Genomic DNA, 26,218 nt, shown 5'->3' with positions numbered 1-26,218 from the left:
TCTGCAGGTCCAGCCCCTTCACACGCTCCAGCAGTTTAGAAGGGGTTTTTCTTGGGAAATAGACACAAATGCATTGACATCTGCCAGAACAGCCCAAAAGCTGTTAAAATCTCAAGGGCTGGAGAGATCTCAGCGGTTAAAGGCACTTTGCTGCTGAGCCTGCTGACCACAGGGTGCCAAGAATGACTCTGACACAAATAAGCACATAACTGAAATGAAAAATAATTTTAAAGAGGTCCTGGATTGGCTACAAACCTATTGTCTAAACCACTGTAGTGTTTCTTATAAGGTAACCTCTAATTAAACATGAGGGAACAGAAATGCCCGTGGTTCTCAACCTTTCTAACGCTGCTCATTTGATTACAGTTCCTCATGCTGTGGTGACCCCCAACCATAAAATTATTTTCGTTGCTACTTCATAACTATAATTTTGCTACTGTTGTGAATTGCAATGCAAATATTTTTTGGAGAGAGAAGGTGGCCGAGGGGGTTGAGACCCCCGGGTTGAGGACCACTGGAAATGCTATATGCAAAAGCAGCTAGCTACACAGTGAGTTCAGCTTTGTGCTGCTGTTGTACATTACTAGCAATAGCTCACGATTTCTAAGTTTTTTATTCTGATTTTATGTCATTCTAACTTTAAACATCTTTTTTTTTTTTGGTTTTTCGAGACAGGGTTTCTCTGTGTAGCTTTACGCCTTTCCTGGATCTCGCTTTGTAGACCAGGCTGGCCTCGAACTCACAGAGATCCGCCTGCCTCTGCCTCCCAAGTGCTGGGATTAAAGGCGTGCGCCACCCACCGCCCGGCTTAAAACATCTTTTTAAACGAACCTTTATAACTGTATTGATGGACTCTATCTGCTTATTTCGTTAGGTAATGCTATATTCAAATTTTAAGTTATTTTTAAATCTATTTTTGAGAATTTCATACAGTATACTTTCATCACAGTCTTTCCCAGCTCCCAACTCCTCCCAACCCAAGTTCACGTTCTCTCAAAAAACAAAAACAGAAAAGGCCACTAAAAAACATGGAGTCCAATTTTGTGTTGGCCAACTACTCCTGAGAGTGGGGCCTGCCCTGGAGTGTGGTTGGTATTCCCAGTCCCTCCATTGAAGAAGAGTGGTTTTCTCTCTCTTAGCAGCTGTCACTTGTGACGGACTCCTTGGCTAGCGGGGGGACTTCCCTCCTTGGCTAGCGGGGGGACTTCCCCTCCTTGGAGCTGGGAGTTTTGTCTGGCTTGAGTTGGTGCAAGTCTTGTCTACACTGCCACAGTCTCTGTGAGTGCAAAGGTGCATCTGTCCCGTGGTCTCCGGAAAGAGCTTCCCCCCCCCCCCCCCCCCCCCCCCCCCCCCCCCCCCCCCCCCCCCCCCCCCGCCGAAATCTGTCCACGACCCCGGCCTCTTAGTCTTTCCATCTCTCCTTCCACTGTGAGCCTTGAGGGGAGGGGTGGGATGAAGACATCCGTTGAGGGCCGAGTCCTCCGACGCCCCCCACTCTCTGCACACTGTCAGTGGTGGGTCTCTGTTAATTCCTACCTACCGCAAGAAGCAGCTTCTCTGCTGAGGGCTGAATGGTGCTTGAGCTACGGGCGTAGTGACATGTCATTAAGGCTCACTTTATTGCCCTGTTCATTTAGGTTTCCCACTGGGCCTGGCTCTGTACTCGTAACAATCCAAATCAGAGACAGTTCCCAAACTGGGTCCTTCATGATCTTCAGGGGTCGTGAAAGAAAATATTTGGGGGATTACAGTTAAAATGCTTTAAGCACCACATGAGAAGTATTGAAGTGAGGCAGAATAGAAAGAGAGGGGAGGGCTGGACTGATGGCTCGGAGGTTAAGAGCACTGGCCACTCTTTCAAAGGATCTGGGTTCAATTCCTAGCACTAGGCAGTTCATGAATGTCTGTAAACTCCAGCTCCAGGGGATCTAGCATCCTCACACAGACATACATGCAGGCAAAACCCCAATGTATATAAACAATAAATAAATCTTTAAAAAATTTAAAAAGGGGGGGGAATTGACCTCTGAAATAACTGACTCTTGGAAGTTGCCCCTGACCTCCACATGTGTGCCATGGCATGTGTGTACCTCTCTCTCTCTCTCTCTCTCTCTCTCTCTCTCTCTTTCACTCACACACTGAATAAATAAATATGAAAAAAGAAAGGCAGGGGAATTAAGGGGAGCTGTGAAGGGAACCCCACTGTATTTATTGTGTATTTCTTTTCTTTCTTCATCTTTTTTATGTGTATGCAGTACCTTTGGAGGCCAGGAGAGGATGTTGGATCCTCTGGAACTGTAGCTACAGGCGATCTTAAGCTGTTATGTGGGTGCTAGGAATCAAACCCAGGACCTCTACAAGAGCAGCAGAGCCATCCCTCCAGTTAAAAAGACCAAGCAGATGCCATAACAGGCTGCTCAGACTTCTCTCCAGAGATCAGGCCTCAGTTTCAGTTTCCTGAGACTTGAGCAAGCAGTTTCTGGGAGGGCCATGAACAAAAGACACAGTCCTTGTAGTAGCCCCCTTTCTGCACGTACTCTGACCGCTCAAGGTTCAGCCAGCTGTTTACTGTCAGGGACCCCTTACCAACTTAGAGCTACATGCATGGGTCAATGTGAAAGCCTGGGCCACTGAGCCAGCCCCCACAGTCAGTAGGTGCTAGGCCAGCCAGCCTTCATGGCAGCTCAAGGACAAAGCCTGCGACTTGTCCAGGCCTGCCCCAAAATGGTAACTGTAACTCCCAACTAACCCTAGCCAATTAAAAGTTACTAACATGATTGCCACTTGCATAAACCAATCCTGAGTCTGTTGCTACGTAGTCTGTAAACCCCAAGACCCCCACTTACTTTACTCCCTATGAATAACGCTGCCCCCCCCCCCTTGCTTCTCAGGGTCTCTCCTGCTCTGCTGCTGCATCAGACGGAGGGAGAGGCCCGGGTTAACTGGCAGTAAAAAGACTCTTTGCTTTTGCATCAGATTTGGTCTCCCGGTGGTCTTTGGGGGGACCCTGGGTACAACACAGTAACCTTTGTCAGACACTTAAAAACTGACAAATTCAGGGAAAATTGACATAAGACTTGTATCCCTTGGAGCTCTCAAATGTGAGCGTTAAAGCGGTAACGGATCATCCTTGCTTATGTCCAGGACGTACTTGACCTTTGCAATGAATCCTATTGTGCTGGTTAGGTTTGTCAACTTGCCACACACTATAGAGACGCGTGGGAAGAGGGGACCTCCGTTAAGAAACTGGCCGCCCCGGGAGCATTTTCTTGATTGCTAATCCATGGAGGAACGTCTAGTTTGCTGTGGGCAGTACCGCCCCTCAGGCAGGCCATCCGGGTTGTCTAAGAAAGGTAGCTGAGCCTGGAGACAAGGCAGTAATCATCGTTCCTCTGTGGTCTCTCTTCTGTGTCTGCTTCCAGCTTCCTGCTGTGAGTTCCTGTTTCAGCTTCCCTTGATGAATGACTGTACCCTGTAAATTAAAATAAGCCCATTCCTCCCCAGGTTGCTTTTGGTGAGGGTTTTCTTATAGATGAAACAAACCTGGACACCCACCAACACTGTCCTGTCATCACTAAGCTTTTGAATAGTAGACCTCATGAACTACCTTATAACTTCACCCACAAAAGGAGATTTCTGTTTTTTTTATTTTTGTTTTTGAGACAGGGTCTAGCCTGAAACTCACTCTATAGACCAGGTTGGCTTAAAACTTCAGCTAACAGGTGATCCTCCTGCATCTGCCTCTGGAATGTTGGAATTACAAGCATGGGCCACCATGCCTGATGTTGGAAATTCTTCAAGATGAGGAATACATAAGCTAGCACATGTTTACCATATCCAATTCTAAAACTTAATCTTTGAAACTTGTTGCAAATTACATCTTTTGAACAACGTGACTTCAAAAGTTACAAAACCATAATAAAGCTGTCAGGCACTTGGAAATCTTCCCCTCAGTGCTTTCTCTTAAATCTAAAATGTGGACACTTAATAAACCTAACACTTCAAGGGGGCAGTGGTGGTGCACGCCTTTAATTCCAGCACTTGGGAGGCAGAGGCAGGTGGATCTCAGTGATTTCAAGGCCAGCCTGGTCTACAAAGCGAAGTTTCAGGACAGCCAGGACTGTTATACAGAGAAACCCTGTCTCAAAAAAAAAAAAAAAAAAAAAAAAAAAAAAAAATCAGGAAACAAGACAAAACTTAACTCTGCTTCCCATGACTCTTCCTGAAATTCTTTTCTGTGTTGTAAATCACGATCCTGGCTTACCTGAGTGTGGAGTCCCTAAGTGGAAAATTCCTGTTTATTGTAGCGAATTCTACTGCCATTTACCACAGCTGCTAATAGATGTCTTGTAAAAAGAATTAAAACTTGGCCTCTCAGTGGTAGTGCATGCCTTTAATCCCAGCACTTGGGAGGCAGAGGCAGGTGGATCTCTGGGTTCAAGATCAGCCTACAGAGCAAGTTCCAGGACAGCCAGGGCTACACAGAGACACCCTGCCTGTAAAGAACAAACCAAACAAAAAACTTTGTCTTGGTGTGGAGGAGGGGTTGCCTTCTCCAGCCAAAACAGGATCCTGGTTTTGCCGAGGGAAGAGGGTTTGTCAGCTGTGGCTCTTGTTCCCTCAGGCCTGGGCAGATGATGTGCAGCGGTTTCAGAAGATGTTCAGGCACGACAGCCATGTGCAGCTGAAGGTGATCATTGGCAATCATGACATTGGCTTCCACTATCAGTAAGTAGTGTGTGGAAGAATCTCGCCCCCAGAATGTTTGCTCAGCCATTAGTTATTTTAAAGTTGCTAAAACTTGGGGAAAGCTGTATTTTTTTTTTTGTTTTTCGAGACAGGGTTTCTCTGTGTAGCTTTGCGCCTGTCCTGGAACTCACTTGGTAGCCCAGACTGGCCTCGAACTCACAGAGATCCGCCTGGCTCTGCCTCCCGAGTGCTGGGATTAAAGGCGTGCGCCACCACCGCCCGGCTGTATTTGTGTTTTACTGAAGAAATTTGTTTTCCTTCAAAGATGGGAGTTCTGAAATGGAGGCTCCTTAAGAAATTAAAAAAAAAAATCTTGGCATATTTACACCCTCAACAAACATCTGGCATGAATGAGTTGTATGTGCCATGACAAGAATTTAACTTAAAATGTAATTAATTAATTCATTTTATTTATTATTTTTTTGAGACAGGGTTTCACTGCATAGCTCAGGCTGCCCTGGAACTCACTATGTAGACCAGGTTGACCCCAAACTCTACCTGCCTCTGCTTCCAAGTGATGGGATTAAAGACATCACCATGCCTGGCTATTTTTGTTTCTGTGTTTTGAGACTCAGTCTTACTATATAGTTCAGGGGGCCCTCAAACTTGTATTCCTCCTGCATTCAACCTCTAGATGAAAATGTACACTTAACGTCAATCTTGGAAGTCAGACTATATATAAGTCCACATACCTTTTGCTAGCTCACAATGTAGTGTGATCTGATGCTTATGTGCTAGTCATTTAAAAAATGTCTGTATACTAAGGTCTTTCTTTTTCATGTCATGTTGTTTACTGCTCCACTGAGGTGCCAGGGAATTAAGTAACTCACCCTCCCCTCACGGTAAGCAGTGGACCTGATCTTTGAGCCTCAATTTCCTGAGACCACTAATGCCAGATTGTGGAAGTTATTTTTCAGGTTCACGGTAACTCCACGGTGCTAAGACAGCTTGACCTGAAAAGTGTTTCTTTTTACAATTGGATACAGGATGAGTAAATACAGAATAAAACGATTTGAGAAAGTGTTCGGCTCGGAAAGGCTATTTTCTTGGAAAGGAGTTAAGTGAGTATTAGCTATGAATTCTTATGAAACTTTTTTTTTAAATGAGGTGCTGGGGGTGAAGCCCAGAGCCTGAGACCCTTCCACTGAACTGTGCCCCCAGCTCAAATCCATTGTTATTCAAAGGTGGCTGCCATATGGTCAGACCCATGTCCTATGTTACCTGGTGCCTGCTGATGGTCACTGTGGGAATTGACAGATAGGAAACTTAGACCCACCCACAAAGAACAAATCAGTCTATGACTCCGCCCATTTATGGTGGGCGTGGCGTTCTGTCTGCACTGTCCCAAGTGTTAGATATCCAGCAGACCACTTTGTCAAGGTGCTTTTGTGGCTCTTTTTGTTTTGTTGTTTTTCTGGAGCTGAGGACTGAACTCAGGGCCTTGCACTTGCTAGGCAAGCACTCTACCACTGAGCTAAATCTCCAACCCTGGCTCTTTTTGTTTTGCTTTTGCAGACAGGGATTTGCTACGTTGTCTGTGCTGTGGCAAACTCCTGAGCTGGGACTGTAGGCACATGCCACAGTGTACATCGTGAAGCACCTTCTCATTTGACCCAAATGTATTTGTACCATTTTCCAAGGGCCACTCTGATAGGGATGATGTCCTGGCACTTGGTGCCAAGTATGTCCACTTTCTGTGGCTCTCTCTGCCGTCCGAGTTCATCAGCCTTGACCTTTAAAAGAGCAGCCTAGCCCTTAGTCTGGTCATTGGATATCCCTCACCCCCACGAGGCCATAAGCAGGGCCACTCTGGACCTTTTCTTTGTTGTTGGTAGTACAACCTCCAAGACTGTGTGCCCTGCTCGAGTCCACACAGTGGAGGGATCCTCTTCTTTTTTAGTTCTCTTCCTCTGTGGCCCCAGAACTCTGCTGATGGTGATGCAGTGAGACCATCACTGTAAGGAGCTGGCGGTGGAAGTATCTTGGGTTTTCCATCAGAGCTCCTCTTTCTTAACCCTGCCGGGGGTAGAGGGCGGTCTCTCTGGCAATACCGTCCTCTTCTGTGTAGACATGGACTGATGCCACTGAGTTACGTCTACCTAACCGTAGCACATCAGAATTTATGCATACTCACCAGATTACAGGCCACCTCAGCTCCCTGTACCAAAAACAGCTTATATTTTAAGCAGTTTGCTGACAAAGCACCTTTCCCATGCCCAGGTGCTATGTGTACAGGAAATAAAAGCGTATTTTCATGGGAGTCCATAAAAATATGACAAAGGTAGAGGCTAGCCAATCTTGACCTTACTCTCCCGGTTAGGGGTTATCGAAGCCCACTGTAGCACCGATCAGCACTTGGCCCTGAGCGTCCCTTGCTGTGGGTGCGTCTGTGAGCTTCCCGGTCCGCTTTAGAGTTTGTTGTTTCGAGCACTTGCTACATTGTTTCCGAGCGCTTGCTACATTGTTTCACTAACCCTTCCCAGTCCACTTTAGAGTTCGCTGTTTCGAGCACTTGTTACATTGTTTCACTAACACTTCACCAGAGGCTTCCTGGTCGTCCCCACACCTGCACAAGTGAGACACAGGCTCAGGAGCTTGCCCCAGGACACACTTCTCACTGGATGCTCGATTGAGGGGTAGTCAGACCCCACGGCTTCTGTCATGTAGGATTTCCTGCAAGTTACAAATTGGTCCTTTCTTTGATTTGGGGCAAGAGAAGCAAGCCCAGGTTCATCGTATCTGGGATCTAATGCTGTTTTTGTTTCGTCAGCATTAACTCATAATTAGTTTAGCTGGGATTAAGCTGCTCTTGGGGCTTGTTTCATTACACCATGGACGCATAATGTTGTTTCCATGGGGACAATGTGAAGAGAGGCTCACACGTGTGTCCGGTGGCCTGACCTTCTGCCTGCTCCTGTCTGCCTCAGTTTTGTGATGGTCAACAGCGTCGCGATGGAAGGGGATGGTTGTAGCGTCTGCTCTGAAGCGGAAGCCGAGCTCAGAGAGATTTCTCGGAAACTGAATTGCTCCCGAGAGGTAGGAGACCTTGGAATAGCATAGGCCTCTGCGCTCACGTCTTCCCAAGGTGCCCCAGTTGCGCACTGGCTGTTAGTCACCCAGCTCCCCTTCCCTGGCCGGCGGGTAAGCACTGGGGTTGGCTGGGTTAACAGGGTGACTTCTGACCAGCAGGTGCAGGGATCCAGCCAGTGTGAAGGTGAGCAGCAGCTCCCCTTTTCCGCCCCCGTACTGCTGCAGGTGAGTTGGGGTTGGAAGCCCCGTCCATCCAGCCACGCCTCTGAGAATATCACTGATGCCACTTTTATCCTGGACAGCACTACCCGCTCTATCGGGCCAGCGACGCTAATTGTTCTGGCGATGATGCGGCACCCCCAGAGGAGAAGAACGTCCCCTTTAAGGAGAAATATGATGTTCTTTCTCGGGAGGCCTCACAGAAGGTGTGTGGTGACATGACCTCATGCCAGGGTCACGTGGGGACAGCGGAGTGAACACACAGAGCCTTTGTGGTCACTAGCTGCAGGAAGGGGAGGGCTTTGACACCCTCTCAGATTTCAGCTCAATCGCTTTGTTCCTTTTTTCTTCTTTGGTAGATCCACTATTTCCTAATCTCAATTAAAATTGGCTATTTTTCTTTTTTCCGAGACAGGGTTTCTCTGTGTAGTTTTGGAGCCTGTCCTGGATCTCACTCTGTAGACCAAGCTGGCCTCGAACTCACAGAGATCTTCCTGGCTCGGCCTCCCGAGTGCTGGGATTAAAGGCGTGTGCCACCACCGCCCAGCCCTTTTTATTATTATTATTATTATTATTATTATTATTATTACTATTATTATTATTAAAAGATTTCATGTGCACTGATGTTTTGCCTACACGTGTTTCTGAGTGAGGATGTTGGATCCCCTGGAACTAGAGTTATATAGACAGTTGTGAGCTGCTATGTGGGTGCTGGGAATTAAATCCGGGTCCTCTGAAAGAGCAGTCAGTGTGCTCTTAACTGCTGAGCCATCTCCCCTAATCTCTTAACTGCCAGCCCCCTCCACTAATCTTTACATGAAGTGTTTTTAAATCAACTTAAATGAATTGAGTGTAAATGAAATTTAGAGTCCAATTTGGAAGGATTTAACTAGGAATGTACTTTCTAAAATATGTATATTTAAGAAAAGTACATATAAACTATAGCATCCGTGTATTATCCTAATAGAAATATATTAAAATGCAAACATATAAATATTAAATGTAAATACAAATTTATATTTTAAATATAAATGTATTTGTGCAAAATATTTATGAGACAAATGTATAAAAATCAAGTAATATATACAAGCCTGTGGTTGGAAGAGTGGTTCTAAGGTTTACTAGGAATAGGGAATCTGAGGAAAAATAAGCCTGCCCTACCTATTAAGGATTATCATTTATTTGAGTAGAATGAGTGGCCCTGTCAGTGGCCCTGGCAAAGCCGTGGGGCTGTCACTGCCAGTCTGAGAACTAACTCCCTGCCTGCATCTCCTTGGCTGTCAGCTGCTGTGGTGGCTTCAGCCTCGCCTGGTTCTGAGCGGTCACACCCACAGCGCCTGTCAGGTGCTCCATCCCGGAGGAACCCCCGAGGTGAGCATCCCATCCTTCAGTTGGAGGAACAGAAACAACCCCAGCTTCATCATGGTAACGTAAACCTTTATTTTTATCTGAAAGCTTTCTGGAGTATTGAAATCAACACAGTAATCAACTATTTAATGGCTGCAATCTGTAAAAACATACAAAAGCCAGAAATACATCGCCCTCTTTGCACTTTTGAGTTGTATACACCACCCATCTGTAATTGTTGGGGGACCAATAGGCAGAACACGGCTTCAGAGGGACTCTGAGGAGCAGCTGCCAGAATTTTATCTCGAGAGCAGAGGCAGAGTCCAGCAAGTGCCAGTTTGTTTACAAGAAAAGAGTTGTCAATGCATTAACAGACTTGGTCATCTCTCATTTTCTTTCTTTTTTCTTTTTTCTTTTGGTTTTTCGAGACAGGGTTTCTCTGTGTAGTTTTGGTGCCTGTCCTGGATCTCACTCTGTAGACCAGGCTGGCCTGGAACTCACAGAGATCCGCCTGCCTCTGCCTCCCGAGTGCTGGGATTAAAGGCGTGCACCACCACCACCGCCCGGCTTCATCTCTCATTTTCTAAGTGTGCCAGGCACGTGGTCCTACAGAATTTCCAAGTTGGTGAAAGGTGTTGACTCAGTGAAACACCTCCTTTGTAGCCATGGGTCCTTGCACCCAGTCTTATGCTACTGTTCTATGTATGGTTCTATCTATAAAAAGGTGGGGGCCCCTTGTGTTTTCAAGTTCAAGTAAGTGGAAACATTTGCTACCTTGATTCCGCATTGCAAACTGCTTTCAATGGGAAGCCTATGGAGATGCAGGGGCACTTCTGGGTGACAGACAGTGACTGCTCTGCTATCAGGTGGCAGGGAAACTCTTGTCCTCTTGTTCCTCTGGGACTGATGCCTTTTGGTCTCCCTCCAGGGCTGCCTTACTGTGTGAGGGATACATTTTAACAGAGGGGTCAGCATACCAGGCCTTCTCCCCGAGCCAGCAGAGCTTTGGCGCCTTCCTTCCATCAGTACCTGTGTGGCCGGTGGTGACTTGTTATGCTCGAAGCCCCTTAGTCCGGGAGGGTTCTTCCCTCCTGGACCCACCAGAGAGAACCTAGAAGACAGCCTCTAAGTGAGACTGCTGTGCCTGGGACTCACCCCGAAGTTTAAACTTTCTCTATTTCTTCCCCAGGGCAGTCTGACATCCAGAGACTTTGCTCTCTCCAAGTGCTACCTCCCACTTGAGGACAGGGTGCTGACCATGTACAGCGCAGCAGGTGGCTTCCTGGCGATCCTCATCCTATTGCACTTTGAACGCCTGCCTTCATCTTTCCTGTTTGGTTGGAAACTGTGCAGAACGCACACGAGAAGATGAAGAGCCGGTGACTATTGCATACGGTAATATAAATCAAAGCCAAAGACTTAGGACTCCCGGTGGGGCCCCTGTGAGCCACGGAGGAGAGCAAATGTTGGTTGTCCTTATGCACATCATGGGAATTCCGAATCATCAATGCCAGTGACTGCAGAATAAACAGCTGACTGTACTGTTCTCATGCTATAAAAATGGAACATGTACTCTACAACATGTTTGTCCTTTTGTTTTATCAAATATATGTGTAATCAAAGGTTGCATCTGTACAGTATATAAATGTTATGGACACTGTCACTCGCATGCACAACAGACAGCCCTTGCTTTCCCCAGGGAAGGGCCCAACAGCTTCGGTGCACACTTGAGGCTATGTGTGTACCTGAAAGTTGGCTTTTCTCTGTCCCTCTGTGAAGTGGGTCTCAGTTTCTTATAGATCATGAAGCTGTATGCTCAAAAGCACAGATTCAACGTGCAGGAACATGTCTGTTATAGGCTCTTGTGTTTCTGTGCTAATGGAACCAGATTTTTAGTTTAATTTTCTCTCTCGAAGACCATGTTGTCACGTCTGAATTCAATGCCTGTTGATGATTAAAACTTGAAAAAATGGAGGAGGACATGGATGTTTTTGAATTTAAAAATAAATGGTGTAATAATTTTTGTCAGATAAAGCATATTCTTTTTTCCTAAAGGAGTCGATCTTTCTCAATGATCCCATTTTATTTATTTATATGTTTTATTTTGATTGAGTCAGGGCTTCTTCATGCTAAGCATGTCCTCTATCAGAGCTATATATTCAGCCCCTACAAAACTTTTAAATAGTCCTTTAGTAACAGGGAACTGTTGAGTAATAATGCACAGAGTAGTGCAAAATTTCACGTGTGTGTGTGTGTGTGTGTGTGTGTGTGTGTGTGTGTGTGTGTGCAAGTTTTTCTTCTTAGATTTGAAAGTGCAGGGGGAACTGAAAGTCACCTTCATTTCACATGGGGGCTCAGAAGTTTTGTGCAATGGTGGAGAATGGCATGGGGAGGCAGTGACGATGAGCCAGGAAATGTGCTGAACTGACTAAGGCTGCCATCCTTTCGTGGAAGAGCATCTCAACCAGGACGAATTTATGAAGCGTTACACAATGCCGACTTCAGGAATAAACTCAAAACAACAATGAGGAGATGAATAAGTGATGCAGGCTGTCACTCCTCTGCATTTGGACTGATGAAAATTTAACTTTGGACATCTTTACAGATAACTCTAAGCCTAAGAGGACTATTCCTAAAGCCTCGGCCGTAGATAGAACAGTGCACTGATGGAGCAACCGTTATTTTCTAGGCAGATCTTGCACGTGTGAGGAACAGCCATATATTTTGTCTTTAAAGTAAAGGTTTTGGTGGGGCTGGAGTAATGGCTGCGGATAAGGATTAGCAGTAGAGTGCTTACCTAGCATGCACTAGGTGCTGGGCCCATCCCTAGCAATGCAGTAGATACTAAGTAAGTAGCTTTGTAGTATTTCATCTTCCTTCGGCAGATGCCGTCCTTATTGTCCTCACTACTCTAACATTGATACCACCTTGCTTTCCTCTGACCACCCGTTTCTTGTACCATGGGATTGTGTGTAGAACTTAACTAAGGGATGGTAGGCCTGCTCCTACCTAGGGAACCTGAAGGAGTCATCAGAAACATTTCATCTTGGAGAGGGTGGCGGCGGTGGGGGGGGGGGGCAGCAGGGGAAAGAAAACCCTTGGTACCCTAAAAGAGTAGATTGTAACTTATGCCTTGGAATCGGGTGATCCCAGTGTTAGCAGCAGCTGAGGTTCAGAGCAGTAGAAGCAGGTGGCTGCAGCAGTTCTGGTGTTGGGATGGCACTGCTGGTAAAGTGGATGATTCTGAAGTCAACGATAAACACCAACCTGATAAAAAGAGCCTAAGATGAACAGGTTCCACCCGTCCCCCCGCTGTAAAGCACGCAGCAGGCTGTGTGGACCGCAAGCTGCTTGGCGCAGCTGGGACATAGTTCCTTCCGGGTGTGGCCATCACCAAGGCACAGAACTCTACATGGAGGTTTCGTGAGTAGTGATACAAAAGAGTATTACATTTTGTGGTCTGTACAGTCTAGGAAAGCAACAACAAAAAGAAGATAGGAAAGACTCTGCCCAGCTCTCAGGAAGGTGTAGAGGACACCTTTGTTTATAGACAGGATACAATTTGCCGTAGTGAGTGTGGCAGGGTCTCTGCCTAAATGTAAAAGGCTCCAAGAAACACTACCCCAAATGCCCGAGGCTCACAGCAACTGTGGCTGAAAAGAGTTCCTCTTGCTCTGTTTCTGGCGTGGGTCTACTCTATGCCTTGGGCTAACGCAGGTCAGAAGGGGCAGCTACCTGCTAGCCTGACGTTTCATGAAGGGAAAAACCAGGAAGAGCCGCAGTGCATGGCACTGTATGGGCAGTTTTGTGATCATGCTTGAGAACTTGAAAACAATGCATTCCCCCCATTCACCACGCTGTCTTTATGCCCATCGACCAAAGAATAAATAGGTTCCCACTCAGAGACACTTCACTGCAGTATCTCCTGCGTGAGAGTTGGTAGCTTTGCAGTGATACAAATTGGTGGTGGGAGGCCGTTTAGTCCAGTGAAAAACAGAAGCTACAGAGACCAAACCTGGGGGGGGAGGTCAGAGGTAGCCAAAGGCTTGTTGGTCACATGTAGGCATACCTTGGACAGGACAGAGGGCAGCCTGGTGACACTAAACACTACACCCTACCATGGCTCGGGGTGGACAGACAGGCAGGCTAGGGAGATACACCGCCTCAGGGGGTGACCAAGAGGGAGGAGAGTCGGCGGTGAGGGGGAGGGGGAGGCAGCCCTCACAAGAGTTCATACTGCTTGAGGTGCATCCTCTGGATGATGTCCCGACAGTCGTTGAACACTCTGCGGATGTTCTCTGTGTCCACGGCGCAGGTGAAGTGGGGGTAGCAGTAATGTTTGCCGTCACCCGTGGCTGTGCTGATCCTCTGTAAAAAGAAATGTTGTGCTCAGGACGGCAGGGCCTAGTGCAATCCAACGGGAGGACCGCTTAGGGGACATGCTATGTAGGGACTAGGGAGGACTTGGGCTGACCGGCTTTCACAAACTGTTCAGGTACCAAGCATGTCCCTGGAGAGAGTTAAACTTCCCTCAGCTTCAGGCACCGAATCAGAGCCGAGACAGGCTTTGGAGAGAGCAAGGCAGGCTAAGAGTTGCAGAATGGAAATTTCCAGCATGTCTATGTTGCCCTGGTGGACAGAACTCTGCTAGTGGAAATACATTCTGCCTGTAGATGTGGTAGCTACTGCAACAAGTGTAGGCCACTGGGGGAGGGGGCAGGAGCAGACCTCTGACTCAGTTTTCATTCATTTATATTTGTTTTTTGGCAGGGTCTTGATCTATTGCCCACACCAACCTTGAACTCCACAGCGATAGCCATCCCCCTGCCTCACCACACAACTCCTGTGCCACCTGATGCAACTAATGTATTTAAGTCTCCATATGTGGTGGGGCTGCATCTTGGTTATACTTCTGCATTCCCCACACAGGTGACTTTGGCTGGCAGTGGAATGTTGCCTGGTGTGTGTGTGTGTGTGTGTGTGTGTGTGTGTGTGTGTGTGTGTGTGTGTATGGTGTGGTGTGTCTTGGAGAAAAGTTCTTTGCTGTCAACTGTGGGAAGCACAAGATTAATGCCATGTGCCTGTAATCCCAGAAGTAGAGGTAGGAGGAATGTAAGTCAGTGGCCAGCCTGGGCTACACATAATCTTGTCTCAAAAAAAAAAAAAAAATCAAGGACTGGGGTAGAGCTCAGTGGTATAATGCTTGCCTAGCATATACAAGGTCCCAAAAAAAAAAAAAAAAAAAAAAAAAACAACACACCCAAATAAACCAAAAAAAAGTGTATGGTAAACACGGCAAATTGAGAGAGGGGGAGGGGCAGAATTTGGGCAAGTTCATTTCCATGTCAGCCTGCTGGTGTTTTTGGATGGAGGAAACAGACACCAAGGTTTGACTGTGTGCACTTTAGACTCTGCAGGAGGACTTGTTACTGGTTGGAAGACACACGAAAACAGTGTGTGGCCCTGTCACCGGGCTACTTACTCCCTTCCGGGTGTGCTGGAAGCTCTCCGAAACTAACTGGGTGAGAGAGCTAACCTCTCTCAAGCCAGTGTGCTCCAGCAGGAGAGGCAAACTGCTTCTCCCTCGGCTCAGGATTTCGGGAAACAGGGGGACCCCGAAGGGATCATTAGCAAACCGCACAGAGCAAGGTAACAACAGTACGGTGGTAGAACACAGAAGGGCAACGGAATTGCTTACCAAAAACAGATCTCGGATAAAGAACTTGGCTCTGGTGACTTTGGGATCTTCTCCCGCATCTGGTGTTGCTGTTGAAATTGAAAAGGAAATTTAACTGACAGGAAGCAAAGATAATAATGCAGAAGGAATCAACTACTCAGGGCTGTGTATGTTCATGGTATTAACATACATAATACCATGGGGAAAAATTAAATGTAATGTTCCTTTCCTTCTCTCAAAGCGTTTAATTCTCATAGAGTTCTGAGAAAAGATACATAATCTTCTGGTTTGAATGTGTGTATATTCCCATATTGTCTTCCTCATCGAAGCACCAACAGGTGGGATGACTCTGTAGTGGGTAGTCGATCCAGCTTTGATCTGGAAGTTCCAATCCCCATTGAGGCTTCGGTAACTGTCACGCCTATAAGGTGGGGCCAAGAGAGAACCCTGAAGACCCGAGATCCGGATGCGCCAGCTCTCTTGGTTCCTGGATCCTGGACGCTGGAGGTAGACCGAGCAGAGTTCTCCAGAGAACACCGCCGGACTGTGCTGCACCTTTCCCAGACCCTGTTACCTATCCCTTCACTTGTAAGTTACCCCACAAAATAAACCTCCCTTTTAACTACGTGGAGTTGCCTTAATATTTAAACCAATATGACTCCGTTACAAGGGCTCTGCCCTGAGGAGTGGGATACAGCATTCATATAAAAGAAACCTGAAAGAGCTTGTTCGTGTCTTCCACCGGTTAAGGACATAGAACTCAGCGAAGAGAGAGTTAGCCTCACCAGACTCCAAATCTGGTATCCTGCTTCTAGATTTCTCAGGCTCCAGAACACTTTTGTTGTTTATAAATCACCCTGCCTAAGGAATTTTGTTATAGCAACCCAAACATACTGTGGAACAATCTTTGTACACAGTAAATATGTATTGCTCTCATTGTTAATAAAAAGCTGATTGCCCAATAGCTGGGCAGGAAGAGATTGGGCAAGACAGCCTGACACAGAGAGAATACTGGGAGAGGAAGGGTAGAGTGAGGAGTCGCCAGCCAGATGCAGAGGGAGCAGGAGATGAACGTGCCATGTTAATAAAGGTACTGCCATGTGGCAGAGCATAAATAAGGAATATGGGTTAACTTAAAATGTAAGAGCTAGTTAGGGATAAGCCTGAGCTATTGGCCGAGCATTTATAATTGATATAAGCCTCAGTGTGTTTATTTGAGAGCAGCTGTGGGACAGGAAAACTCAGCCAACACCGACAGGTTAGGGCAAGTAATAACCTGCTCAAGAAAGCATCTAACTGAATCCTGAGAAGCTGAGCCCCCCTCCATCTTTACTTCCTCTTGCAAGCTATGGTAGAGAGGAAGGCTGTGCTGACTGGGATGCTCTTGGGTTTTTAAAATCAGTCTTGTAGGAAGACTCTCTTCTAGCTACTGCAGACTCTGGTTGGGGGCTCTGGGAAGTCCCCTGCAGCAGACAGACCCTCTGGCTATCAACCCAAGTATGTCCTGGAACCTCAGGGTCTGGTGATGTCTCCACCTCTAGCAATACTCTGGTTATTCATCTGCTGGGAACTGGGCACCAATTTTTTTGAGGGATAAATTATAGACTCTAAACTATATATATTTCAAATGTATACTTTGATACATTTTGACATGGATTGGCTTATCAAATTATCACTATGAACAAAATAATGAGTGATCAAAATAACCATGTATCTAACACCATCGGAAGTGCCTCCACTTCCCTCTGCACCCCGTTCTTCCCATTCCCAATCGAACAAGTATGATTTTGGCACTACAGTCTCTGCATTTCCTATACTTTACACAGCCTGAAGTCTTCTTGGCTTGGATTCTTTCATTCTGTGTAATTCCTGAGCATTTCACCCATGCTGCATGGATCTACACTTTCTTGCTGTCGAAGTCAGACTTGAGGATCACCAAGTTGGATGGTGAGTCCAGGCTACCAGCAGTCATTACCTATGCCAGGGAGGGATGGGTGCCCTGGGAGTCACAGACAGACTGGACACATGGTACCAGGTGAGTACCAGTCCTTGGGCTAGCACTGTGGCTGGAACCAAGGTCTCTTCAGCTGTCTCTATGAGTCACTTTGGTGTTCCTTTGCTGGGAAGCTCCACCTCCTCATGCAGAGGTAGGTGCCACTGGGGCTGGTGCTCTTTGAAAGATGGCTGTGCCAGAACTGAAGTGCTCAGGGAAGGCAAGTAAACACACACACACACACACACACACACACACACGCGCGCATCACCATGGAGGCTAAGCCAGAAACTGAGTCACTGAAAGGAGGGGAGTAAGGTCAGGACCACACCTGGAGAGGTGATGCTTAGAGAAGGCTGGTGCCTGGACTAGGGGCAGTGAGAGACAGGTGGTGTCCTGGGAAGACGGAAGAGCCAGCCACAGCAACTGAAGCCACGCCTGGACAGCTTTTTCAAGAGCCCTGGCTCAGCCTGGGACAGAACTAGCCAGACTGTGAGGCGAGATCTGAGTACGCTCTGGCCGCAAAAGAGCTTGTGGCTGAGTGTGGTGGTGCACTTCTTTAATCCCAGTACTGAGGAGACAGGGGCAGGCAGGTGTGTGTGTGTGTGTGTGTGTGTGTGTGTGTGTGTGTGTGTGTGTGTGTGTGAGAAAAACAAAACAAGAACAAACCTCCAAACTAACCAATCAGGCACATAAAACAGAAACAAAGTGGCGGCAGGCAGGGCTGATTAGGAATGTAACAGCACATGCTCTGGCCGCATAGGCTGATGGCGTTTACAACAAAGGAGAGCCTGTTCGCCAGGCCCTTTCCCGGCACCTGCTGATTCTCACAGGGAATGGTCCCATGGTGCTCAGGATTTTCCTAGGAATGGACAAAAGCCAGGATTTCGGGACGGTGAGTGGAGGAGACAAAAGGGGACACAAAGGGCTAAGAAATCTGAGGTTTCTCTGTCCTCCATAGCGGTAAGAACTGCGGACCCAACTCTGACTCCAGTTTCTAGAAGCACCCCTTTCATTTGGCTTTGTTTAGCTCATGGGCTCACATTTTTTAGAAGTGATCTTACTTTCCCTTTAGCAAATCGCTCCTAAAAATGCTCAGTGGCTTAACACACACCGAAAACTAAGGGCAAAAAGGACAGGGATGACAAGCTCTGGTTTCTCTTCCTCACCTTAGCACTGGGCCCTCCATCTCAGGAGGCTGGTGTAGCTGGCCACCCAGTGGGGGCCACCAGTGTTGCCACCAACGGTCATGTCAGCCACAGGAGTGGCTGACAGCACAGGCTGGGACACCAGGGGATGGAGGCCTGTCTTCCCAGCTCTACCTATGTGGCCTGGAGCAGGCTGCGTCACCTCTTGTCCCATGGCAGTGGTTGTCAACCTTCCTCATGCTGCGACCCTCTAATGCAGTTCCTCATGTGGTGGCGACCCCCAGCCATAACATTATTTCATTGTTACTTCATAACTGTAATTTTGCTACTGTTATGAATTTCGGTGTAAATATCTGATATGCAACCCGAAGGGGTCATGACCCACAGGTTGAGAATCACTGTTCTATGAAAAAAATTACAGAAGCCGCCACCTATGGTTACTGTATGGGGTTTGAATGATGCTCTGGTCACAAAAGACCCAGCTGGTGGTATGAGAGAACTTACCTAGTGTGACATAGTCACTTACTCAAACAGCCCTTCTTTATGTGGCCCATCTTTAATAGAAAATCAAACTCTGAACCATTTACAAGTAGAATCCTAAGTAGGACATTTGAATACTGACCAAGCATCCCTATTCTGAACACATAAAATCTCAAATATCCCACATCGGCTAATCTCTTATGTACTGACATTATACCACAGACAGAAACTTTTTTTTTTTTTCTGCTTTTTCGAGACAGGGTTTCTCTGTGTAGCTTTGCACCTTTCCTGGAACTCACTCTGTAGCCCAGGCTGGCCTCGAACTCACAGAGATCCACCTGGCTCTGCCTCCTGAGTGCTGGGATTAAAGGTGTGTGTCACCAGTGCCCAGTCTGAAGTTTTTTTGTTTTTTTTTTTAAGTTTTAATTTTATATGCATTGGTGTTTTGCCTGCATATGGCTGTGTGACAGTGTTGGACCCCCTGGAGCTGGAGTCACAGACAGTTGTGAGCTACCATGTGGATGCTGGGAGTTGAACCCAGGACCTCTGGAAGAGCAGCCAGTGCTCTTAACCACTGAGCCATCTCTCCAGCCCCGACAGAAACTTCTATAGCTGACTTCATGTCACAGGCTAGTCAAAATCCTCAGGCTATGTATTTGAGGTGTATACAAATACATTCCAACATTCAATGACTTGTTTTGAATGAAATATGGGTCACATCTCCCAGATAAGCAAACATTCCAAAATTCAAAAAAATCCTAAGCTCCCTGACACTTTTGGTCCTGTGCATTTTGGACAGGGTTACTCACTCTGTACCCCAATACTTTTGGGGTGGGGGTGGGGCAGAGAGGATGGTTTAATCTGAGGCCATTTCATAGATTCACCAGGCTTACAGCTACAGGACTATGGGAAAAGAACAGTTGACTCTTTCGATTGTAAGCGAGACTGTGTTTTGAAATCTTACCATCTTCCGGGACAGTATAATTGGCGTACTCTGGGAAATAGTCTTCAATTTTTGATTTCCCTGCCAAGACCTTTTCTGCCAGCATATCTTGCTTGTTCAAGAACAAGATGATAGAAATGGTCCGCAACCACCTAGAGAGAACAGAAACCCACGCTGATTTCACAACACTGGCGTGTGAAAGCACCGTCACAACCACGCTGCCAGACTGAAAGGGAAACTCAAATGATGCAGCTCAGTGGCGGGTGCTTGCCCAGTCCGAGGCCCTGCGTTCACCCCCACCCTCAGCTCTGCAAGACGGGCAGACAAAAAGGTGGTGGGGGAGCGGGCCAACCCTGGCATCTTCCGGAAGTGGACTCACTATCATTTGATACACCATTATTTGCACTCTTTGTACCATCAATGACAACCCCCCTCCTCTCTACCCCAACGTGGCAGTTCACTCTTTCCTTGGTGAACCTCTGTGGGGACATACATTTATTGGTAAGCAGAGATCTAGGCATGTAATGAATACACTTGGACTCTTGTGATATAATTTTGCGGTCTAATGGGCCAGAAAACTCCAATGGGAGAAGTTAAAATGTTACTCACGTACCACATGACTCATTAGCCAATCAGGAGGAGCTTAATTGGCAGCCAGTTTTCCTTGGTCTTACCTCCTCTTAGCTGGGGTGGGGGGGCGGTGGGGGGGGCAGAAGTAGACTCCCCTCATGTTATATGAGAAGGTAAAGGGATGAGGCCCAGGAACAGGGTGGTGAAGTAAGAAAAGCTGAAGTCTAGCCAAAAGGAACTTAGCTGCCAAATAAACAAAGCCCTCTGAAATCCTAGGAGGGCCCAGGGATCAGCCCACAGGACTCTGACTGCAAATGTAAATGCCACCCATCTCCCCCTTTTGTTTTTTTCTTACTTATGTAGATTTTCTAGATACTACGCAAACAAGCTTAAGTTATAGAAAATATACGTATAATCAAATGCATTATATCAAATGATAATTACTATTAGATTTTTATAATTTTATGCCTAGTTTTTTTATACTCATGCATATTTATAAATGAAGACAAAGTTAGGATCTTTTTTTTTTTCAGTATTGGGGATCAGACCCAGGGATTTGTACACAGAGTACTGGGGATCTTCCAGGGTCCCCTGGAAGAGCAGCTAGTACTTTAAACCACATAACCATCTCTCCAGACTCATATACATAATTTTCAAGGTCAACTTTTATTTTCTGTATTCCTTAGTGGTGTTTTTTTTTTCCTTAATAATTAATGAGAACCTGTTTTTTTTTTTTTTTTTTTTTTTTTTTTTTTTTTTTTTTTTTGGTTTTTCGAGACAGGGTTTCTCTGTGTAGCTTTGCACCTTTCCTGGAACTCACTTGGTAGCCCAGGCTGGCCTCGAACTCACAGAGATCCGCCTGGCTCTGCCTCCCAAGTGCTGGGATTAAAGGCGTGTGCCACCACCGCCCGGCAAGAACCTGGTTTTTAACTGCATGAGTCTGCAGGGGAGTGTGTGTGGAACATTCTTCCTGACATAATCATGTCTGCTCCTTTGGGATTCTGAGAATATCACGTGTCTGTGCTATGGCTTTGAGCGGTATGGATTGAAGAGACCATCTAGTTACTAGAGAACATTCTAAACTGGGTTCTTAAAACCAACCAACCAACCGGGCATGGTGGCATATATCTGTAATCCCAGTACCTCACGAAGCTGAGGATGGAGGATTGAGAGTTTAAGGCCAGCCTAGGTAATGTAGGGAGATGCCAGGTCAAAACAAGCAAATAAAACTAATTTTGAATTGAAGATATAACCTGAGACTTTTATAACAGATTTAAATAGTCCTAACCAAGCACCTATAAGAGCTCCATCAAAGAATATTCCCCATGCTAAGTATGTCTATCAGATGGGATGAAAGGCTTATTAAAGTTTAGGATTTACACACATGTGTGTGTGTGTATGTGTGAGTGGGAACCAGTGGAAGTCAGAGGCTGATATCTAAATATTTTCCAAAATCATTTTCTGTAGTAGAATATTATTTTAAGCTGTTACTTTTGTTTATGTTGCATTTGTTTAACTCTGTGAAGCTGTGTTTACTTTGCCTGCCTAAAACACCTGATGGTCTAATAAAGAACTGAACGGCCAATAGTGAGGCAGGAGAAAGGATTGGTGAGGCTGGCAGGCAGAGAGTATGAATAGAAGGAGAAATCTGGGAACAAAGAAGTAGTCGGAGAAGGAGGAGGACATCAGAGGCCAGCTACACAGCAAGCAATGGAGTAAGAAAGAAAGAAAGATATATGGAAATAGAGAAAGGTAAAAGCCCAGAGGCAAAAGACAGATGGGAAAATTTAGGTTAAGAAAAGCTGGCTAGAAACAAGCCAAACTAAGGCTGGGCATTTATAAGTAAGAATAAGCTTCAGTGTGTGATTTATTTGGGAGCTGGGTGGTGAGCCCCCCAAAAGAAAAAACACCAACATTTTCTACTTAGATTTGAGATAGGGTCTGTCCTTTGAGCTGAGAGTTTGTCATTTTGGCTAGGCTGAATGGCCAGTGAGGCCCAGGGATCTGCATGTCTCCAGTTCCCTATTTTTAGGTTACAGGTGCTCATGGTGATGCACAGCTCTTTTATCTATATCAGGCTATGTAGCCCAGGCTGGCCTTGAACTCCGATGCACTTGATTTAGCCTTCCTAATGTTGGGAGTACACATGTGTGCTGATACACTTGGCTAAAGTGGGTACTTTTAACAACAACAGTAACAACAACAAAATAACAAAAACATCTGTAGTTTTCTAAATGCATTTTTGATAAAAGGTCTGGGATCCAGTGGTGAGTCTGAATTGACTTATCACCTGTTATTCCAGATGCTTTCGAACAGGTCCAGCGATTCCCTCAGTCTGTTGGTGTTGTTATCCTCTCGGATCACCATGTTGTAGCTACTGCAGGCTGCCACATAAATGATGGCCGTGACATCTGGGTTGGGCGCAGAGGGAAAGAGAAGCGTCTTAGATGGACAATGGCAGTTTTTCTGGGATTATGGCGGCTCAGGTCCCAGGGATTGTATCTAGAATGACTTGAATATAGGTCATATGTCCAGCTGGGCATTGCTGCACTTGACCAAGGGTCTACCCAAAAGGTAACTGGAAATGTGGGATGCTTAAATTCTCTATGAGATTCATATTTAAGGAAGGAACATGGTTATTCACTTCACATGTTATGTTTACCATGTTATCCTTTGCATATCGATTAGAGTTTGACTAAAACACGGCTAGACATAGTGGTGGGAGCCAGCACCCAGCCCTCTACGGAGCATGCAAATCACCATTAAAGCATTGGATCCATTTTCTTCTCTCATCCCTCTGGCCACCAACATCAAACATGCTGTGGAAGAGAAACAGGGACGTCGATTATTTGGGGAAACCGGGGTAAAAGGCACATGTTTTTTACCCTTCTCCTCTGAGGTCAGAATGGTCAGCTGCTCATAATGCACCTCATGTGTCTCAGCCCTTGACCTTGAGCTACAAGTTATGCAACCTCTCCCAGCTTCAGCTCTTCATTCTACCTCTTTCATTCTACACTGTGGTTGTAGGAGTTAACAGCTGGCATGGTGTCTAGGAGCATATAACAGGTGCCTAATAGATGCAGTGGTTTCTAGTTCATACCACATCTTGTACCAAAGTGCATGCTAAGTCTGTGCTGGGGCAGGTCCTTCTGATAACTTGTCTCAGCACTAGAAGACTGTCTCCCCTGGGGAAGTGGGAGGGCTTCCTTCTGATCCAGCTTCATCCACAGCCCCCTAGTCACCATGCATGTCTGTCCAGTACCTGGCAGGAGGACTCTGTCACCTGCATTCAGGCAGATGATACAGCCCTCCGTGAGGCTCTTTAGTCATTTGACTCAAGAGCCCAAGCAGTTTTCTGTCTGAGTTTCTCTGTAGCTCATCGGGTGGACCCTGGCCCCCCTTCTCACTCTGCCCTGCTCAGTGCTCCCCTCTCCTGGAGCTGTGTCTCCCTATGGGTGAACTTCTCAGTGCCCTTGCTGGGGATTCAGGACAGTCTCACATGGCCTGTCCTGAATCCTCATTCCAACCCCTTTAGCCTCAAGGCCTTGTGGCTCCCATTCTGTCCAGAGGCTGGCACCAGGCTGGGCGTCCCTCCACTATCCCTGTCACGGGACACACTCTTAGCAATGTACTCACTGAAAGTTCACTTTGTCAACTTGGAATCGTGTCTCGAAAATTCCTGAAGTCAGCACTCTGCATCTGAGGAGGTCCTGGAAGAAGAAGAGAGAAGTGAGGTGTGCCCTGACCTAAGTGTGGTAACTGAGAAAGGACAAGGTCTATTGTAACAAAGAGGAGTAGTTAAAATGCAGATGTAGAAACCCCCCAGTTAATCAGTTGGGCCCTTCACACAGTAACTGGGTTTGCATGCCTCTCAAGACTTTTAGGAAGTGATTCATGCCCATATCTTGCTGGTACATGACAGCCAAACCTCAGTGCACAGTGTTCAGGGACAGAGCCTTGGCCTATGCCCTGTGGCTACATCTGGAAGTCTCTGCTGGGAAGGGTCGGTAGAAGCTAAACTCTCGTTCATAAGTCAGGGATCTCAGGGCTGGAAGCTACTTCACGTCAGTGGGTTTGTTGTCTCTTCCTTGCACAGTTCTGCTCTCTCCAAGATGAGGTGCTCCCAAGGGCATGGGAAAGCTATGCAGTTTCACAGAGTGGACGTCTCCCTGTACCGGGCAGGTGTCATTATGCTATTTACGAATCAGCCACTCTGGAAGATGATCGATGTTTCTGCTGTTTTATAATCATATCACCACACCTGCGTAGGTCACCTTTGAGGAGTTCTCTTAATGTTAGAGGGCCCAGGTTATATCATAGGATATATTTTTATTAGTATATATTAATTATAGAGTATGATACTTTTGTACATATATAGAATTTATTTTGAGCATGTTCCCTTTTCTCCTATTACTTTCTTTCCCTCCTTCCAATGCCACTTCCTCTTTCCAACCAGTCCCTTCTAGTTTCATGATTTCTTTATCTTTTTTTTTTTTTTTTTAAATCAGGGTTGCTTGCAGGAGCATGAGTGAAGGGTTATTTACAGGAGTAGAGAAAAATGGCTCTACCTTCCCCAGAAATCATTGACTCCCCCAGAAACCTCCTGAGCCTCGTACTGGATGATTATTTTAAGCTATTTGAGTCAGCCGTAAAGACAGGGACCCCAGAGAAGAAAGAGAAACTTCAATCTCCAGGAGACACAGAGGAAAGGGAGCCTCCATGTGGTTCAAGTCCCAGGCCCCAGGGGTTGCAAATGCTTGGGGTACATTAGGAGGACTAGTTTGCGTGAACTATCTTAGGTGGGGTTTCCTGGCTCTTTTTTTTCTCCTTTTACTTTCTTTCCATTCATTTCTTCTTTCTGGCTGGCTCAATCCAAGGGACACACTTGTGGCACACCTGGAGATGTGCTATGGTACCTGGGGTTCAAGCCTGGAGTCCAAAGCAGAAAGGACCCAGTGTACTACAGGGAAGTGAAGGCCTGGCTTTCTCACTCATGGGCCTAGGAAGCCTGGGAATCCATATTCCTACTCTGTATGGGCTCTTCCTTCCACACTAGGCGTCACAGCACAAGATAGGAGAGTGAGGACTCAGAACTTGGTGGCTGGGCCAATGTGAGGGGCAGCATGGCAAGGTGCAAGAAACAGTGATTATGAGCAGGTTTTCCCTGAATCTTCTAAATTACCACGGGACGCTCTTGGCAGACTATCTCAGAGAGCTTCCGACGGCTTTACTTTCACATACCTGGTCCGTGGGTGTGTAGTCAACCAGACTGACGCTGTCAATCCTTTCCAGGAAGCTGCAAGGAAAGCCAGGACAAGGTCAGACTAGCTCCTTTATCCCAGGGCCTTGGCTGCGCTAGTGGAGCATTTGCAAAGTGACATCGAGGACAGGCCCGGGTGCTGCTAGGTGTCTGTCTCAAGGGGAGGCCAAGGCCTGCATTTGGTTTGACTTTGACATTCTGTTCTTTCGTCTCTGTTTTCCTTCCGCCCTCCCTCTTCCCCAGTCCTGGAAGGCTGGAAGAAGTGGCTGCTTGGAAACTGGGAGGGGGAATGAAGCCCCCTCCCACGGCCAAGCTGGTAGGAAAAAGAGTTGTAATACACGTTAAGACAAAACGTGAATACAAACCAGAAAGCAGCAACTGTCCTAACAGGAACAAAAATATAATAGGTGCATGAAAGTCTGAGCGTGTGCGAGTATGACTATATGTTATATTTATGTTTGCATGTTTGTGAGAATAAGACTGTGTGAATAAGAAGATGTCGGTGTGGACAGTGGTGTGAGGGTGTGGAAGGATGGTTGTGAGTGTGTGCAGGTGAGAGAGAGTAGCTGCAGATTTCATGGGCACAGGCCCAGCAGCAGCTCTCAGTGTAAGTCAGTTCAAGGACAGGACGACCAGACCTGTGCAGAGTGTGGCAGGTGAGTCAACTTGCGACATCTTTTAAGTCTTTCCTGTTCCTAGGTAGCAGGTCACCTGCTCCTCCTGCTCTCAGAGGTAAGACCCTGTTTCAGACAGCACCCGTTGTCATGAGGCCTGGCTTTTCAGGTCCCAGGAGCACTTGTCA

General features: G+C 46.6%; 2 protein-coding genes across 7 annotated transcripts in view; one reads left to right on the top strand and one right to left on the bottom strand.

Annotated features, from left to right (window-relative positions):
- Mppe1 (metallophosphoesterase 1) overlaps positions 1-11,399 on the top strand; it is a 31,729-nt gene extending 20,330 nt beyond the window's left edge. For 2 of the 5 annotated variants that reach the window (XM_052742366.1, XM_052742367.1), the window contains 7 exons: positions 4,625-4,728; positions 5,736-5,810; positions 7,677-7,785; positions 7,936-8,004; positions 8,082-8,204; positions 9,283-9,423; positions 10,535-11,399. In XM_052742366.1, coding sequence (XP_052598326.1) covers positions 4,625-4,728; positions 5,736-5,810; positions 7,677-7,785; positions 7,936-8,004; positions 8,082-8,204; positions 9,283-9,423; positions 10,535-10,717 — 804 coding nt within the window. In that variant the 3' untranslated portion in view covers positions 10,718-11,399. The remainder of the gene's footprint in view (positions 1-4,624; positions 4,729-5,735; positions 5,811-7,676; positions 7,786-7,935; positions 8,005-8,081; positions 8,205-9,282; positions 9,424-10,534) is intronic. The other 3 variants (XM_052742368.1, XM_052742369.1, XM_052742370.1) reach the window with 3 other exon arrangements.
- Positions 11,400-12,860: 1,461 nt separating this feature from the next.
- The window catches only part of Gnal (G protein subunit alpha L), a 130,321-nt gene continuing 116,963 nt past the window's right edge, over positions 12,861-26,218 (bottom strand). For both annotated transcript variants that reach the window (XM_052742363.1, XM_052742364.1), the window contains exons 6-12: positions 25,398-25,452; positions 23,793-23,866; positions 22,917-22,975; positions 22,447-22,567; positions 19,608-19,738; positions 15,044-15,111; positions 12,861-13,713 (exon numbers count right to left, since the gene is read on the bottom strand). In XM_052742363.1, the coding sequence (XP_052598323.1) occupies positions 13,567-13,713; positions 15,044-15,111; positions 19,608-19,738; positions 22,447-22,567; positions 22,917-22,975; positions 23,793-23,866; positions 25,398-25,452 (655 nt within the window). In that variant the 3' untranslated portion in view covers positions 12,861-13,566. The remainder of the gene's footprint in view (positions 13,714-15,043; positions 15,112-19,607; positions 19,739-22,446; positions 22,568-22,916; positions 22,976-23,792; positions 23,867-25,397; positions 25,453-26,218) is intronic.

This window comes from Peromyscus californicus, unplaced genomic scaffold (genome assembly GCF_007827085.1).
Source record: "Peromyscus californicus insignis strain IS unplaced genomic scaffold, ASM782708v3 Scaffold_17__1_contigs__length_78620276, whole genome shotgun sequence".
Taxonomy (NCBI): Eukaryota; Metazoa; Chordata; class Mammalia; order Rodentia; family Cricetidae; genus Peromyscus; species Peromyscus californicus.
The sequence above is the reverse complement of the archived record's forward strand: the minus strand, read 5'-3'. Positions and strand labels throughout refer to the sequence as shown.